The sequence below is a fragment of the Hemiscyllium ocellatum genome, chromosome 31, assembly GCF_020745735.1.
Source record: "Hemiscyllium ocellatum isolate sHemOce1 chromosome 31, sHemOce1.pat.X.cur, whole genome shotgun sequence".
Lineage (NCBI taxonomy): Eukaryota > Metazoa > Chordata > Chondrichthyes > Orectolobiformes > Hemiscylliidae > Hemiscyllium > Hemiscyllium ocellatum.
Genome location: NC_083431.1, coordinates 34,088,511 through 34,107,148, shown reverse-complemented (window position 1 = coordinate 34,107,148; position 18,638 = coordinate 34,088,511). Strand labels below are relative to the sequence as shown.

At 37.1% G+C, this 18,638-nt stretch overlaps 1 protein-coding gene across 2 annotated transcripts in view; it reads left to right on the top strand.

Moving 5' to 3' along the window:
* The window catches only part of tyw1 (tRNA-yW synthesizing protein 1 homolog (S. cerevisiae)), a 127,759-nt gene that overhangs the window by 26,156 nt on the left and 82,965 nt on the right, over window positions 1–18,638 (top strand). For both annotated transcript variants that reach the window (XM_060848241.1, XM_060848240.1), the window contains exons 9-12: window positions 9,064–9,116; window positions 11,638–11,756; window positions 13,878–13,987; window positions 15,802–15,979. In XM_060848241.1, the coding sequence (XP_060704224.1) occupies window positions 9,064–9,116; window positions 11,638–11,756; window positions 13,878–13,987; window positions 15,802–15,979 (460 nt within the window). The remainder of the gene's footprint in view (window positions 1–9,063; window positions 9,117–11,637; window positions 11,757–13,877; window positions 13,988–15,801; window positions 15,980–18,638) is intronic.

The window sequence follows — 18,638 nt, the reverse complement described above, 5'->3', positions numbered from 1 at the left end:
ACAACATTTAAAAGGCACCTGGATGGGTATATGGATAGAAAGGTTTAGAGGGATATGGGCAAAGTGCTGGAAAATGGGACTAGATTAGGTTAGGATATCTGGTCAGCAAGGATGAGCTGAAATGAAGGGTCTGTTTCCGTGCTGTACATCTCTATGATTTGACTCATTTTCACTTATCTTTCTGTCTACCATTTTAAACAGTTATTATGCCTGATGTAATTGTAAGTTGTTGTGACAGGGGCAGTTTTTCCTAACAAATTAGCCCATTCATTATAAATACTAAGACCCATGCACACTTGTGGAATAAAGGAGAGTATTGTCAATTGACCCATTGATTATGATTTCAGCTGCTATTATTACGGGACAAGTCACACTGGCGTTTGGCTTGCTAGATCATACTTTGTTATTTTAGGTTAATGAGGTGGTCTTTCACTGAAACACAAGCATACATGCTGCAGATTTGGCCAAATCAAGCGATTTATTTATGACAGTTTGGAAGGTTTCAAATAAAAATTCCACCTTCCAGGTTTGCGTAAAGATTTATAGCTTGGGTGCCAGTTGCTGATTGTAGGTATGTTCGCTGAGCTGGGAAGTTGATTTGCAGACATTTTGTTCCGTGTCTAAGTGACTCTTCAGTGCTTTGGAGTACTTCCTGTGAAGTACTGCTGTACTCTGTCTTCTGGAATTTATTTGGTTCCGTCCCTACTGCTTCTGGTTGCCGGTTCTGGATGTTTGTTGTAGTATCCAGCAATCCGAACAGTGTTATTTTGTAGTACTTTTGCAACACCAGGGAGAATTTCCTTCTTTATCACATTTTTGTAAATGTGACTTGACTGTTGTTTTCGATTCCCAGTCTTGAGAGTGTGGGAACTTCTTCCTTGACTTTTTACACAACTGAGCTTAGTCTTTCGGGGTTTCAAATAGCCCCTTCGTGGTTCTAACCAAATACTCTTTTGATCTGAAACTTTCAAACTTAAATCCTTAACTTGGAATAATTATTTTATAACTAGGAGAAATGTTTTCACACATCCATCTTCAGTTGAGACTTCTGCAAACTGAAACCAAAAGCTTCTTGAGCTAAACCCATCTCTGATCTTTCAAACTGAAAACAGGCTAATGCTTTTCAGTAATACTATTGTGTGCTGATTAAACTCTCCCAGGGCTAACATGATCCCTACTGGATTATGATGCTACTCCAGGAGCTCCTTCATACTGTTCATTTAAGAAAGAAAATCACGGCTTCAGACATTCTGACGTGTTAATCGTTGAACTTCCTCTTACAGACAGACCAAAACCCATATGTCACTAATCAAGCTCCAAGCTATAAGCCAAATGATACTAAAATATATAGATATATAATGTACACAGCATCCATCACACCTTGCATATGCATGATTTGCAGTTTGTGTGCGTTGTTATCAAAGGTTTTCATTTTATATAATGGAAAAGAGGCAATGTTATAATCGAAGGCATAAGTAATAACTTGCACAAGAACAAGTGGGGATTGAACATAGTCTCTACTGTCTTTTGTGGCTCCTCCCTCCTTTACTGAAAACAAATTCTTCTGATTCTCACTTGCCTTTTTGCTTCCCACAAGGTGCACAGTGTTCCTATTTAATTGAAACAATATAATCTCTCAATGATACATTTAACTAAGGAAAATCATACAAAATGTATCAATACTGTCATGAATCAATCATCATCTGAGGAGCTCCACTAGGTATTCCAAATAGATTGCAAATTGTGTTGGGGAAGAGCACCATCTGAGATGCCAGAAAATATATTTTGAAAAACCTCGAGGTACTTTGTCCCCATCCGATGCTACTCCAGGGCTTGTTGTAAGATCCCGCTGTACCTGCCTTTATGCAGAGAGTCCAAAGGTGATGAACTGCTTGAGAGAACAGTTGCAGCCTGAGACAGTGAATTGTGAACATCTCTTGTCATCACGACAGTAATGAAATTTTCACCAGCTATTAGATAAATTGCTCATTTTCACTTCTAATCATGTTCTCAATGATTTTAAAATAATCAACAATTCTTAACCAGTAGGTATCAAATTGATATTATTGAGGTTGTGGAACAGTAGGGCAAAGATTTTTTTTTATCTGCACACAAGCTGTATCTGAAATAGTGATTAATGTATCCACTTTCTAACACTGACAATCCTCCTGCTGAGAGCAAAAAATCACGAAAAGTGTACATTGTGGTGAAAGTATTTATATTGACCTCTTAGCCGCCTTAATTAAAGAAAAACATTAGACACTTGCAAATGTGATAAGTATTGCAGCATTTGCGGGATGTTTATTTCCCTAACTATGAATTAGAATAAGCTGAGATTGATTAGAGAACAAATGAGCTTTGATGGTCATTTGCATGATTGAAAGTGCACCTGGAGCTTGTGATTACTGATGAGAAATTCTTTTTTGCTGCTGTTTTGTATGTTTTTGTAACAACTCAAATACTGCAAACAGCTAACAGCTGTTAAGTGTTGTTATCCAATGTATCCCTTTCAAACCTGACAATTCTGGCTTTAGAATAGAAGATTTTGTTTTCGTCTTTTGCCTGGTGCAGTGATTAATTTTTGTTTGTATTTTTTATGTTAGGATCATTTAGGCTCCCAACTTCTAAAGACTTACGGTTCACTAATCACTTAATTTATCCTTCATCCTTCACTAAGTGTTCCTATTTAATATGAAACTGTTAGGAACAAATTTGACCAAATACTGGGTTGGATTTCAAGAACATTTGACTATAATCAAAAAAGACAAGACTATTTGAATCTTGGTAAGTTATTACTGAAACTGTTTTGAGGCCTTTGCCTTTAAAAAATTATTGATTTGTTTTTAGGCGGTTTGGAGAAGGACAGCCGGAAGGTGTCGAGTTATGGAACTCCATGGTATAAGGAGAGGTTTGCAGAGATGAATTTGTTTAAGGAGAGATATTTGAAAGGTAGAAAACGTGTAACTGTGCAAGCTGTATGATGGGATGTAAATGTAGAATTTGAGTTCACAGCCTTACATTGATATTTTATAGTAAAAGCAATTGGTGATTGGGATCAGTTTTTTTTCCTGAAGTCTTGCCATTCAACATATTTGGAAAGGATCTGGCTAAATATTTGGTTGATGTCACTGAAATTTGAATAGACTAATACAGAAGTAATTGATCCAATATATAAATCAAAAGTTATTTTCTGTTGTAATTGTCAACCAAAACGTTCATGGTCTAGTGCAATCTACTTTGAACAAGTGTGGAGATGTCTACAATAATTGTGCATCTAAGCTGCATAACCTTTACTGCTTGATACAGCAGATAGTGAATCTGTGAAGTGGACTACTCCGGGAAGTAGCAGAAGTTTCTGTTTCTGCTTTTGTTGTGATGGCGCTACAGGCTAACATATGTATACTGCCAATGTTTACATGATTAGCACAGTGGAACGAGACATACCATGTTGATACGGTATTCTTTGTAATTAAAAACATCTTTCTGAAAATTATCTAAAGACGACTGTTGAACATTTCAAGTGATAGGATGGTGAATGTTTCCTGTGGCAGTTTATGCAATTGTGATATTGTTGGAAAGAAAGATTGTTGGAAACAAATTATCTTTGCAGTTTGTGTGGATGGCTACCTTGTGTATTTTTCCATAGCTGTTGGTTCTGCTGTTGGACATCATGTAGCAGTTTTTGATGTTGATTGCCATCACCCATGAGCTGAATCTTCTTGTGGAAATGTTCAAAGAGAAAATGGATAGATATTTAAAACAGTGTGTAGGTAAAAGGCATTTTGTAACTGGCCAAACAGGATCTTTGGTGCTGCTGTGCTTTCCAGTATTACTATTACTACTTAAAACACACCGTTTCTCTTTGACCCGAGTGCTGGTTTTCCCTTCCTCCTTTGTTTCTTCACCTTCTACCTCATCCTTTTTACTAAAGCTAAAAATCACACAACACCAGGTTATAGTCCAACTGCTCCTCCATCAGGTAGTTGTGGAGTACATAATTGTAAGACACAGAATTTATAGCAAAGGTTTACCACCTGATGAAGGAGCAGCACTCCAAAAGCTAGTGCTTCTAATTAAACCTGTTGGACTATAACCTGGTGTTGTGTGATTTTTAACTTTGTACACTCCAGTCCAAAACTGGCATCTCCAAATCATTGTTACTAAAGCGACCTATCAGAAGCTGCTAAATGTAGGCAATTGTCATGATTTTATCCAACACTAACCTTCATCACTGCTTGCTCCTGATTTCCTTCCGTTTATAAAATAAATTCACTCATTTATCTATCTAATTAAAAGTTTTACATGTGCCAGATAGCTGTAGGACATGGGAAATGTCTGGGGTGTGCCAAACATGACAATTAACTGAATTGTCATGTTGACTAAAGATCCGCCAGTCAAAAGCCAGTCTTTACCAAATGAACCATGATAATTGATTTACAACTTCTAATCAGAAATCACTAGCTATAAAGAGAAATTAATCACCAAATCTCATACAGAATAAATAATTCTGTAAAGAAACAACCCAAATGATAACCTTCAGTTGTCGCAGAAATGTCTGGTTAAATAACTAAAATGTTATCTTCTCTTAAGTGGCCGTATTGTTTCCTTTCAAAACTTATTTGTGCTACTGAAATCTAAACAAGACCCACACAATGAGCACAGTGGAAATGATGACCAAATTTAGTACTGCACATTTCCCTCTAACTTGGGTAAGTTTACATAACAATTTTGTAAAGAGAAGCAAATGATGATGTTTCAGTAATGATCTTTTCATCTGTTGAACTTCTTTGTTCTATTTTGCAATGTTTGAAACAATTTTTGTCAGTAATGTCCTCCTCTTAAAGACAAACTTACTTTCTAGATGTTATACATTTCATGCTCTCTATCCTCCTTATCCTCCGTCATAAATCTTTCATGCCTATTTCCTCCATCCGTGTAAGAAGCTATAGATAATGCATTACTGTCATCTACCTTTGCTGCTGTAATGAAATAGAAATACAAAATGCTGTTTGTATGTATGGTTGAGGGCTCAGAACCTAATGATGAAAAATGTATTAATTTGGTGTAGTCAGTAGCATGGTTAGTGTTAATTTGATTTTGATGGAATATTTCAAATTAGGTCTTTTTTTTTGTAAAGCACTGATGCTAACCCTAAAGCATAAATATGTACGCTCGGAGCCATGTTATCATTACCAAGGTTGCCATGGTAATGCATTTTTCTAACATTGATTTTATTTAAAACCATGTACTAATTATAAAAGATGGTGACAGTGACTTAGAAACAAAACTCTTTTAAAACTGACTTCAGAAGTACCAATGGAATTGCAAGTGATTCCGACTGTCAATAGACTCATAGAAACCAGGAGCAGGCATAGGCCATTCAACCCTTTGAGCCTGATCCACTATTCAATATGATCATGGCCGATCATCTAACTTAGTACCCAGTTTCCATGATCTCCTCATTCTGTTTGATTCCTTTAGCCCAAAGAACTACATCTAACTCCTTCTTGAAAACATTAGCTGGATTGGCCTCAACTACTTTATGTAACAGAGAATTATGTAGGCTCATCTCTTAGTTGAACAAATTTCTCCTCCTCTCAGTCTTTAGTATCCGATCCCGAGTCCTTCGAATGAGTTACCTAATTATGGATTTCCTGTTTATCGGGAACATCCATCTGGTATTTACTTTGTTTAACCTTAGTCAGATTTTACACTGTGTGAGATTCCTCTCATTCTTCCAAACTCCAGTTTACATAGTCTTAACCAATCTAGACACTCTTTTATCCATTTAGTCCTGCCATTCCAGGAATCAGCCTGGTAAACCTTCATTGCTCTCCCTCCATTGCCAGAACATCCAAAACTGTGCACAGTGCGCCAGGTATGGATTCTCAAAGGCCCTATGCAATTGCTCATGTCTCACAAACTTAATTTGAGGCTTTGAAGAAGTAATGAAGACCGATTGAGAAGGCAGAGCAGTGGACATGATCTATATGGACTTCAGTGAGGCATTCAACAAAGTTAGATTCCATGGAATCCATGGAGAACCTGCCATTTGGAATACAGAACTGGCTCGGAAGTAGAAGATAGAGGATGGTGATGGAAGGTTGCTTTTCAGACTGGAGGCCTGTGACCAGTAGTGTGACACACGGATCAATGCTGGGTCCACTGCTTTTTGTCAGTTATATTAATGACTTGGATGTGAATATAGGAGGTATAGTTAGAAAGTTTGCAGATGACAGCAAAATTGGAGATGTAGTGGATAGCGAAGAAGGTTACCTGAGACTACAACAGGATCCTGACCAGATGGGCCAGTGGGCTGAGGAGTGGCAGATGGAATTTAATTTTGATCAATGAGAAGTGCTGCATTTTGGAAAGGCAATCAGGGCAGGACTTACACACTTAATGGTAAGGTCCTGGGGAGTGTTGCTGAACAAAGAGTGCAGATTCATAGTTCCTTGAAAGTTGAGTTGCAGATGACAGGATATTGAAGACGGTCTTTGGTATGCTTATCTTTATTAGTCAGTGCATTGAGTATAGAATTTGGGAGGTGATGTTGCAGCTGTACAGGACATTGATGAAGCCCATTTTGGAATATTGCATTCACTTCTGGTCTCCCTGTTGCAGGGAGAATGTTGTGAAAGTTGAAAGAGTTCAGAAAAGATTTACAAGGATGTTGCCAAGGTTGGAGGACTTGAGCCAAAAGAAGAGGCCGAATAGGTTGGGGCTTTTTTTTCTAGAATGCGGAGGCGGAGGGGTGACCTTACAGAGGTTTGTAAAATCATGATGGACATAGTTAAGGTGAATAGCCAAGGTCTTTTCCCCAGGATGGGGGAATCCACAATTAGTAGGGATAGGTTTAAGGTGGGGGTGGGGGGTGTGGGAAAATTTATAAGGGACCTAAAGAACAACTTCTTCACAAAGGATGGTGCGTGCATACAATGAGTGGTGGAGGCTGGCACAACTACAACATTTAAAAGGCATCTGGATGGGTGTATGCATAGGAAGAGGGGTATGGGGTAAGTGCTGGCAAATAGGACTAGATTAGTTTAGGATATCTGGTCGGCATGGACGAGTTGGACTGAAGGGTCTGTTTCTGTGCTTTACAGCTCAATGACTCTAAGTAATATAGTTGCATTGGATTTAATTCAGAAGAGGTTCACTAGATTGATTTCAGAGATAAGGGGTTATCTTCTGAAGAGAGGTTGAGTAGTTTAGGCCTGCGCTCCGTGGAGTTTAGAAGAATGAGAGGGGATCTAATTGAGATATTTTAGATGCTAATGGAGATTGACAAAGTACACTACTACGGTAAAGCCTTTGATAACGTTCCACATGGGACTTTTGGTCCCATGTGGAGCCTTATCAAAGGCTTTACCAGACATTTGGTCCCATGTGCACCTGCATGTACCCTGTCTACCAGTCTTTTGGGACAATCTAGAATGAGAGGTCGTTAGTTTTATGATTAGAGATATCTGATTTAAAGAATTGAGGAGAAGTTGTTTCTTTTAAAGGGTCATAAATCTGTGAAATTCACTATCCCAGAATACATTGGGTGCTGGGACATGAAATTAATTTAAGGAGATAGACGAATTTTTAATTAGCATTGGCAGTTGTGTGATTATGGAGAGCAGGTGGGAAAGTGAAGTTGAGACAGAGATTAGATCAGTCATGATTGTATTGAATGGCATAGCAAGTTCAAGGGACTGATTTTGCCTATTCCTGCTCCCAGTTCTTACTTTAAAACTCATGAACAGGCCTAAGGCTGTCTCTTCTGATCCTGAAAAGTGCTCTGTCTACCTCTTATTACTGTAAAAGGCTAAGATAGCTCAGAAGACTAGTATTCACCATTAACAGGATGCTGCTATCAATCAAAAAGATGATTTGCTTGTCACACAAATGTCTGTGTGATGCTAGGTTGTAAGCAATATGTCTAGATCAAGACTGGCAGATCAATCTAACCAGTCTATCTCTTTGGCTGTTCACAACAAACAGGATGCTGCAATAACCAACTGTAATTATATTAATAATTACTGTAATAACCAATTGCCCAAACTCTCAATGCAGGGTCCAGCATTCGATGTGACTCCATGATTGGATAGCATGTGGTAAATAACCCTGAGCGTGTTAAAAATATTGCTGATTCCAATTTAGGGTTATCAGCCAGGCTTGCAATGTGTGCACCTGCATGTACTGAAATCTACATGTGTTTATGCACAGGGTCATGTTTGCAGATTGGAAGACCATGTACATACTATGCCTGTTTCAAGTCAACAAATAGATGATAATCATTTTATAATTCAATTCTCAAGTCAAATACCGTGACCAACCAGACTCAGACTGCCGAGTTTGAAGTTTAAGTAAAGCTTAGTACTTAGCTGTCTATTATCATCAACTGGTACATTCTCTATGACGATGTCTCTACCAATCAGTCAATGTGCCAAATAATTTCATATAGTTCAAGTGTTCCTTTATCCTTTGCTATTTCTTTCCAATTGGAGTTGAGTGCAAAATGCAAAGTTTAGACAAAATATGCCTTTATTTGCAGCAATGCTGAAGGTCATGCTGAATCCAGGAGTCAGCTGTGAAAATGGCAAAAATTGCCACTCTTCATGTGTTAAATTAAAGTTATTTGGAGATGTGTGTTTTTTTTCAATATAGTTGTAAAGTATTCAATGCTTAACTATCCTAATGCAGTTTTAAAAATAACGATGAATGAGGTAGCTGACATACCTTGTTAGTATTTGCTTGTACAGTGTGTTGCAAGTGAAATGCAAACTACTCTAATTATAAAATGTCCGTGATTTTACTTTTTTTTTAATGACGTATGATTGAATGATTTCCATAAATTGTTACTTCTGGAATTATTGTGGATGGAGAAGGTACATGTGATGAGAAGGTTCCACAAGTAAATTATCAATCTCTCACATCCTTAAATGATGTTAGAGATTAAATTGAACTGTGAAAAAATTAAAAGTGCCAAGAAAATAAATTGAATCTGTGGATAGTTTATTGGAGCCAGGAGCAGTTAATAAAAAGTAATGAGTATGAACTATGTTTATTTTTCAGGATACCGTCTGATCGGAAGTCACTCAGGTGTGAAACTGTGCAGATGGACCAAGGTAACTGATTTTATGAATTATGAATCTCAGAATTTATATTCATCTGATCTCCTCCTCTTTAAAATTTTTATTAAAATGGGTCAACAGGGATAACTTTTATGACCCTGAGACACTGCATTCAATCATGGGATTTTTTTTTATCAAAAGTGTAGAAGTAAATGCAGCAGATCATTGACTGTATTAAATATCCAGGTTCTTTGAACAGTCCACAAAGTTTGATACAATTAATGATTCAAAAGGATCTGCAATTTTTTTGTATATTGTTTCATGAATATTGGAGCTAAACCTTTGATAATCTCAAGATGACTGTATTTAAAAGTAAAAATCATTTAATATTTGTATCATGCATTGCATGTACAGTAATTGGACATCTTACATTTCATATTACATCAAGCCTCCTCTTCTAATATTGCCACTGAGTATTGAAACGTAGTAAATTACCAAAGCATCCCCGACTGTTTTCAGTCAAAGTTTGATGCCAAGTTACATCAGGATATATTAAGACAAATTTTAAGGAGCCATTTACAGAAGTGGCTGTGATTGAAGGAGTGAGTGCTTTGGAAGTAAAAAGCTGAAGTATGATTGATGGAACAATATTGCTGATGCATAAGAAGCCACAATTGGAGAGCTGTCATAGGGTTGTGATGATGTGGAGGATTTTACAGCAACCGTAAAAAAAATTGAGACGTTTAAAAATAAGGATGAGAAATTTAAGTTCAGAACGTTTCTGAATCAGGAGCTGAGAGCAAGTAGAGGTCAACTAGCAATGGGATGGTGAGTGATTTTGGAATGAATCATGGACCACCAAGTGTTTAAAAGAGTAACCTTTGCAATAATGGAAGATGAGAGTCTGGCCATTAGAACATTGCAATTTGAGATGATGAATGGAGAAGACAGTGTGAACAACAGATGGAGTGAAGACTGGCAATGTTGTGGTGGTCGAAGTAAATAGTTTTGATGAAGAGATTGGGGGTCGGAAACTCAGAATGGGCTGAAATAGATTTCTCCAGTTATAATCATCAAGGTGTTGAGGGAACACCATTAATTGTGGGAGCTGTAAATACAAATGTTTAAATGGGGGAAATGTTGACTGACTCGATATTGAACATCTCAGTTCATGTATTAAATGGTATGCAAATAGTTTAATAGCATGCATTTTAAAATATCAAGTGCAGAAGAATGTGCACTAGTGGATGAGGAGTGTGATAAATCTTAGATTTGTGGATCACAAAAATTTGTTCTTTTATTTTTCCTTCTATTTCACTATAAGGTTGTTGGACCATTTCCTCCCTAAGTTTGTAGTTTATGGTATTAATCTCCTCATGGTGACATTGTGACCCACCAGCTTTCTGTGTTAATAACACAGACCCTTTTGCATTGCAATCAAGCTTTATTAAAGCCCTTCTGGGCGGCACGGTGGCACAGTGGTTAGCACTGCTGCCTCAGAGCGCCTGAGACCCGGGTTCAATTCCCGACTCAGGCGACTGACTGTGTGGAGTTTGCACGTTCTCCCCGTGTCTGCGTGGGTTTCCTCCGGGTGCTCCGGTTTCCTCCCACAGTCCAAAGATGTGCGGGTTAGGTGAATTGGCCATGCTAAATTGGCCGTAGTGTTAGGTAGGGGTAAATGTAGGGGTATGGGTGGGTTGCGCTTCGGTGGGTCGGTGTGGACTTGTTGGGCCGAAGGGCCTGTTTCCACACTGTAAGTCTAATCTAATCTACACTACTTAGTTTGTGGTTTCGTTTGTATAAGGTGTTCAGTAGGTTACCTAATTTGTGATATTTTGACTTTTTTTAAAAAAAAGATTATTAGTACCTCCCTGTTATGCATACACCTTCTGACTTCCCATTTTGTATGAATTTTGAGGTATTCCTCAAAACTTCGGGCTCACTCCCTGTTGTGTTTGTTTATTTCGTTATTTCCACATCAGGTCCTGTCCTTATATTTCACACACCTAAATTGCTATTTTACTATCTTCACTTTGTTACAAACAGTTAATGTGGGTTGAATTTACTTCCCTGCTACTCATTTTTGTGTTTTCAAGTTGGATTGTTCCATACAAATTTAGATCTCTATGATGTGAAACTTAGCACATGGTTAGAAATTAATGAAGTAAGAGTTGTAAGTTTCTGTTCACCTGACTACTTTCATTATCTTCTAATGAAAGTGTAAATTTCAGTTATTACTGCATATAATAAATTTTCATTGATTCCACATTGCTTTCTTCGATCTTTGCTCAACCTGTGGTCAGATAATCACTGCAGCCATTTTATGTCAGTGTCTTTTGTTTTAAAAACCTTTTCAGTCCATGAAAGTACTGCGAATGAAATCAGATGATGGAAGATATAAAAAAAAATTGGTGGTCCACATTTCATTAGTAGTGTGACATTTTATTTGCCTTCTATATCTTTTCTATTTAGATCATATTGATATCTAGTATTTGCTCCTCTTGATTTCTAAATGTGTGTATATAATATTGATTGATGTGTGAGATTTGTTGCATCTTTTTCCTTATTTCCACAGTCCATGCTCCGAGGCAGAGGCGGTTGTTACAAACACACTTTCTATGGCATTGAAAGCCATCGCTGTATGGAGGCCACTCCTAGTCTAGCCTGTGCCAATAAATGTGTCTTTTGCTGGCGGTAAGCGACTGAAGTTGCACATGATTAGTTTTGTTGATTTCTTTCGGTTTTATTTGCTTATGGATTTCATGGATTAAACCAAGTGATTGCCAACTAAATGAGAAGTAATCTTATCTAGTGTTTGAGGCACAGAAATATATAATTGTTAGGATGTCTTTTAAGTAGTCTGATTTTCCATTGCATTGTTGTGTTCAGTACTTGTATTTATGCCATGAAGTTCATTTGGTAGGCCTTGATGGTCTTTGAAGAACTAACTGCTTTGCATTGCAAAGGTTCTAAAAGCTGAACATGGTTTGTTAAAATTCTTAGTTCTGCAAAAGTTAAATGTTACACCTAAGTTACAGAGCTCTTTTAGCAACTTATTTCACTCATCCAAAACAATATTGCATTGTCAGCATCTTTACAACAATGGGCCTACTTTCGTTAGTTTTACAGGCAAATGTGTATGTTTAGGTCAAAACTGGATGCAGCTATCAGTAATAGCTAATATTTCAGAAAATAAAGATAATTAGATCATATGGTTAGAACATATTGTAATTGATTATTTTTATATTTTCTAAACATAAGGAAGTAGCTTATAAATCCAAGCTAAAGGTTATTTTATTGGAGAACTTTAGCCATTCAATGATAGCATTAATGACCTAAAATAGATTAAAGAATTATTTTGTTGGAGTGGAATTTTGTTTTTGAAAGGGTTGCTCAGCAGAATCATCCGTTTTCATATTTTGCCAGCATTTTGAAAAAAATACTTTTAGTAATCACGCTGTAGGTAAATTTTTACCATATTTGCATCTTTGACAACTCTCAGTGCTCTTTTGAGTAATATATTGTATGTAACACACTTTTTGAGACGTTTTTAAGATGTTATATTGTTATGAGTTGTTCAGTTTTACTCTTAGTTTCTATTTTTGAAGGTAAAGGTAAAGTCGCCATACTCCTCCAGACCATAGGGTTGCTCTCTTATTAGAGAGCGATATTCCATATTGTTTTAACCTGAGGGTCACCACACTTCAGGCGAGGTTGAGTCGGAGAGTTCTTCATGGTAACCTCAGTTGCTGCAGAAATTGAACCCATGCTGTTGGTGTTACTCTACATTGCAATACTGCCATCCAGCCATTTGAGCAAACTGAGCCCCTACTATTTGATTGCAGTTCAGTTCATTGTTATAACATCTATTGAATTATAAGGGACAGGATGTGTAACAGAAATGACTTGTTTTCTGTCTGTTAAATTATGTGTTTTCTTTATTGTTGGCCACAATGTACATGAAATGAATTTTGCTTTCAGCTGCTTATTTTTGGAACTGTCACTGTTGCCAGACAAGACAAAGATTAACTAATATATACACAAATTATGGATCCTGTCAATTGTAGAGAGGTGAATAAATTAACTATTTGGCTAAACCACGGAGGAAAAGGAAGGTATTGAAGTTCATCAAACACTGCTACAAGCATTGACCATTGAGAAATGGCAGACTGTAAATACAGTTGAAAACAGACTGTGTAATTAAAAATACAGTAGTGTTTCCTGTAACATTGCCTCACAGTATCTCAAAACATGTTGTGGGAAGCTCTGACATTGGCAAAAGACGTTGTGTATAAGGCCTGTGAGAGGGATCAACAATTGTCCATTTGATGTCCAACTTCATAGTCAGAATATTATGATTTGGTGGAAGAAAGTGGCCAAACATTTTATAGATAACTTATATGAAAAGACAATCTTAGGGAAGCAAATCATGAATGGCAATAAGGTTTGTAAGTTGTATCTGCATTGAAAATGTAAATACTGTTAATTTTCATACGCTATATTAAATAAATGATCTGTGGATTTATGGTCTCAGCCATATTATTGATTGTGTGATATGTCCAACTGTAATAGGCAAAGAATCAGATAGTGTTTCAAGGTTGGTGATGTGTATTGACACTGGTTCATTTTTACATTGATCTGCGTATCATTAATGAGGTTTTCTATAAGTACATTACACTCTGTATTGTAGGGAGACTACTAATGTAGGTAGTGAAGTTAATGTCACTGAACTAGAGCACACTACTTTAAACAACAAGTAAAAATACAGATGTTATAAATAAGTAACTATGACTGACATTGTTTTTTTTTGTGTAGACATCATACGAATCCAGTTGGAACTGAATGGCGCTGGAAAATGGATGAAGCAGATATGATCTTAAAAGAAGCAATTGAGAACCATCAGAACCTGATAAAACAGTTCAAAGGTAAAAAGTTGTCAATCAACTTTTTCAAAAGAAGTTTGCAAATTATAGGCAAGAGTTTTTGTTCACTGCACAAATGGCAGTGTCATTGCTTGGCAAGTTAGGCTGGCAAAGAAATAGAAACTTTCTCCTCCAATTCCCACCTTGTGCTCTCTTTCTATTCATCATTTGATTTGCTTCATAGAATACCCAACCCAAGCAGGCGATCAGTATTTATTTTCCTTAAGAACAATAATCTTGATCTTGGGGGAGGGGCTTGGCAAATGTTTATCATGTGCATCATTCTCTTTTATTTCGTGCATTTTAACTGACATAGTTCTGTCACAAATTTGGGTTGTACTTTACAGCATTGAACCTCAATGGTCCTCTTTAAATATACAGGTTTCTTCTACCATCTGTCCTCTAGGTGCTGCATTTAGTTTTAAATCTACGTTTCCTCCTCCAGTGGAATGGCCATTTTTGGGAAAAAAGGTCTGCTATCTCCCACCCCTTTTATAATTTTAATAATGTATTTTCTATTCCAGCAAAAATGGCCCCAGTTTTTCAAGTCTTACTTCAAATTTGTCTTGCCTCCTATTTGGCATGATTCTAGTAAATTTGTCACTTCAAAATCCATCCTGTTGATTTTCTTTAACTCATTCAAGGGGAATAAGTGTCACCGGGCAAGACTGGTGATTACTGTCCTGAAATGATCATGAACCAGAATGATAAACTTCATGATATGATTCTTGTATGCTATTAAGACTGGTGTTCAAGGACTCTGTTACAGGAGCAATATAAATAAGGCAGTGCATGTTCATGCCAGGGTGGTGTCTGATTTGGACGTAAATGGGTGATAGTGTTGTTATGCACCTGCTTTCCTTGTACTTCTAAGATCTGGAGGTTTAGACCTCAAAATCTACACAATGCTTTTTATACGGTGCTGTTGATGAATTATAGGAATAATCATATTTTGTCATTTTGGATGATAAGTTATACTATCTGTCTATTGATATTTGCTGTCCCTTTGATTTGAGAATGCCATCATCTTAGGCTTGAAAATGGATCATAGTCAGAATATTCTGATTTGGTGGAAGAAAGTGGCCAAACATTTTATAGATAACTTGTATGAAAAGACAATCTCAGGGAAGCAAATCATGAATGGCAATAAGGTTTGTAAGTTGTATCTGCATTGAAAATGTAAATACTGTTAATTTTCATATGCTATATTAAATAAATGATCTGTGGATCTGCCATAGGTCTGTCTTGGACTGAGCAGGACATTTCTGAATCCACAGATCTTTGGCCACATGATAGTAGGATCCAAAGTACAAGAATTTATTCCTTTTCTTTGTGTCCTTGCATTTTGATGCAATGAAAGTGATACTGTCATGCATATTTCTAGTCCAAAACAGTACATGTGACATGCAAATTATGAACCAATTCCATGTTTATGGTACACAAATTAGAATTCAATAATTGCTATAAGAACAAATGGAAAATTGATAAGTAACTTTTTCATTTTACTGGTAGCTCATTTTTAACTCATTGCGCACATGCACTTAATGTTTTATCTTGCTAGATTTACTGCAACTTTGCTTTCCTCTGAAGTGTAGACCTAGTTCTCACATTATTTTATTCTGTATAACAGGCTTCAGACATTTTGACACCAGATATTAAAAAAATATTGACTAAAGTGTAATTTTTTATACTGATGACCTGTACTTGTTTAAATGTCAAGAAAGTTATCTTGGGTGAATGGATTCTGGTCCACCTGTCCAAATACATGACAAATATTATAAATTAAAGTCTTTCATATGTATGTGTCATTTTTGCAGGTGTACCTGGAGTAAAGGCTGACCGTTTTGCAGCGGGAATGAAGGTGAAACACTGTGCATTGTCATTGGTAGGAGAACCAATCATGTACCCCAAAATCAATGAATTAGTGAAACTGTTACACCATAATGAAATCTCCACCTTCCTTGTAACAAATGCACAGTTCCCAAAGGAAATCAGGTGAGAATTATCAATTAAATAGGCAACCACTAATAGAAGAAGTTGTCATACATTCTTGAAAATTAACTTTAAATCAAATTGTGTATTATTAATTAAGGAGTTTTATGGAAAAAGATTGTTGGTTAAACTATCTCTTAAACACTGTGTTCGGTAAAGAAATATTTAACTACTGGTTTTTAATTCAGTAAATTAGAATGTTTAAATAACCTAACACCACTTTCAACAGCAACTTAGGTTTTCACTATACCTTTAATGTACTGTAGAGTCCCACCATTTGTTGGGGTTGCATTCGTTGTAAACCTCAATGATTTTCAAAAATCACAAAAACGCTGTGCATATGCAATACACACTTTCTACTTAAGGAACAAAGTTTTTTTTCCTTTCAATCTTGTTTTCCTCAAAATCCTGTGAGTTCAAGATTGGAGGTGCAGCAGGCAAAAGGGTGTGCAGTATGTTTTACACAATTAAGTAAATTCACAAAAGTTGGACAGCAGAACTTGACTGTAATAAAATATTCTTCATTCAAAGGTAATGAAATGAGATATGGCATGAATATAAGGAGATATAAAGTCAGATGGCCAAAAGCACGGTCAAAAGATTTATGTAATATCTTACAGGAGGAAAGGAAGATTTGTTTGATGGATAGGAGTGGGAGGGAAATTTTGAGCTTACGGCCGAGACAGCTGGAAGCATGGCTGCCAATATGGCATGTTTAAAACTGGGTTGCTTGAGGGGCCAGAATTAAATGAATGCTGATATCTCAAAAGGTTAAGAGAATGCAGAATAGCACTGAGATGGGAGGAGTGAGTCCTTGAAAGAATTTGAAAATAAGGGATAAAAAAAATTTAAATGCAGATGCAATTTACAGTTTATATTGTGCATAATTGTAAGATATATTTTGATTTTTGATTTCAGCTGGATATTGATGGTTAAGGTGATTTTAGATCTAATTTATAGTATTGATGATTTACACGTTTTTATTTGCATGTCATGAAAGTTACCTTGTGAAGTAGCTCTGAACTAATAGATCGATATTTTAGTGTTTTAATTTGCATCACTGATGAAATGCTGTTTCTAATTTTACTGTTAATTAAACTGATGCAGAATTATGAACTTGCAGAATCTAACAATATATCAGAAACATGAAAGGTTGTTATTATAGATATTTTTATTGGGAATTTAACATTTTGACAAATTTACAAAAATAAGCAGAATTTTCAAGCACAAACATTAATATAAAAATAGATCTTAAATATATAATCATCAAAATTCAACTAATCCACAATCATCCAGAGTGTATAGTTGAGTCGCTTACATCCTTCAAATAAGAGAAAATGTTCTCTAATACACTCATAACAGTATGATTAAAAGGAAGCTATTTCCAAACAATAAGAACAAACAAAAAAAAATTAAACATGTTTGAATGGAGATCTTCCCCCTTGTTCTCAGGGGGCCTTACTACCTTTCCAACGTTCCACCATATCCTCTCCCAAACAGTGTCCCACCCTCGACCCGGGCGCTCCTTAATAGGATTTAGATATAATACCGAGCTAGAGTTAACAGTGAGCGCCGCACCCCCACCCCACCCCACCCATACCTGAGTATATCTAATAGCATCAATACCACGTACAAACACACATAACTATAAAATTACAACTCCAACAGATTACAGTTAAGTATAATAACATAGCAAGGAAGACAACCCCGCTCCCAGAGGCAAAAGTAAAGTAGAATAAAGTAACCATTTCTCCCCACGGAGTGTGGGAGAGGCAAGCCAACATAAATTGTCTCTTACGATTTATTTAACCGAGTCTAAAAGTTTCTTGGCCTCTTCCGATGATCTAAAATTATACTCGGATCCTTCGTGGGTAAAGCATAACGTCGCTGGGTAGCGTAAGGTGTATTGAATATCTAAGTCCCTTAAACATTTCTTCACCTCATCAAACGCCTTCCTTCTTCGTGCCAAAGCCGGGGAGAAGTCCTGAAATAACATAATCTTGGATCCTTCATGAATCATAGCTTTAGGATCCTTTCCAAGCTTTCTGGAGGCATCCAGGAGTATCTGCCTCTCCCTATAACTCTGCAGCCGGAACAGGACCGGGCGTGGGCGCTGGTTTGGGCCAGATCCGCGTACTGCGACCCGGTAGGCCCACTCCACCCTTACCCGGTCAGTTTCAGCCCCCAGGTTTAAAATCTGCGGCAGCCATCGCTCCAGAAATGCTACTAACTGTTCTTTCCCTTCTTGCTCTTGAAGGCCCAGCAGCCGAATATTCTTTCTCCGATTTCTGTTGTCAATATCATCGATGTAAATTTCAAAGGCCCTGACTCTCTGCTCCAGAGCTCTCACCTGTTCTGCAGCTGTTTGAGCTGCAGCCTCGGAGGTCGTGGCCTTTAGTTCCACCCCCTCCACTCGGCCCTGCAGCTCTTCCATGGTTTGATTCTGTTTCTGCAGCTTTTCTTCGAATGCATTCCATCGCTGTCTGGATTCTGCGATGAAATTGACGAGTGTCGATTCCAGTCTAGCAATCATCTCTATAAGGCCTGTTTTTACATCAGCTGCAGCCAGAGGAGAGGAGGGTGGGGGAGGGGTCTTTGTTTTCTGAGAGCTGCGGGGTCCCTTTGATTTACTCATTATCCACTCAGTATTAGACTATTTAAA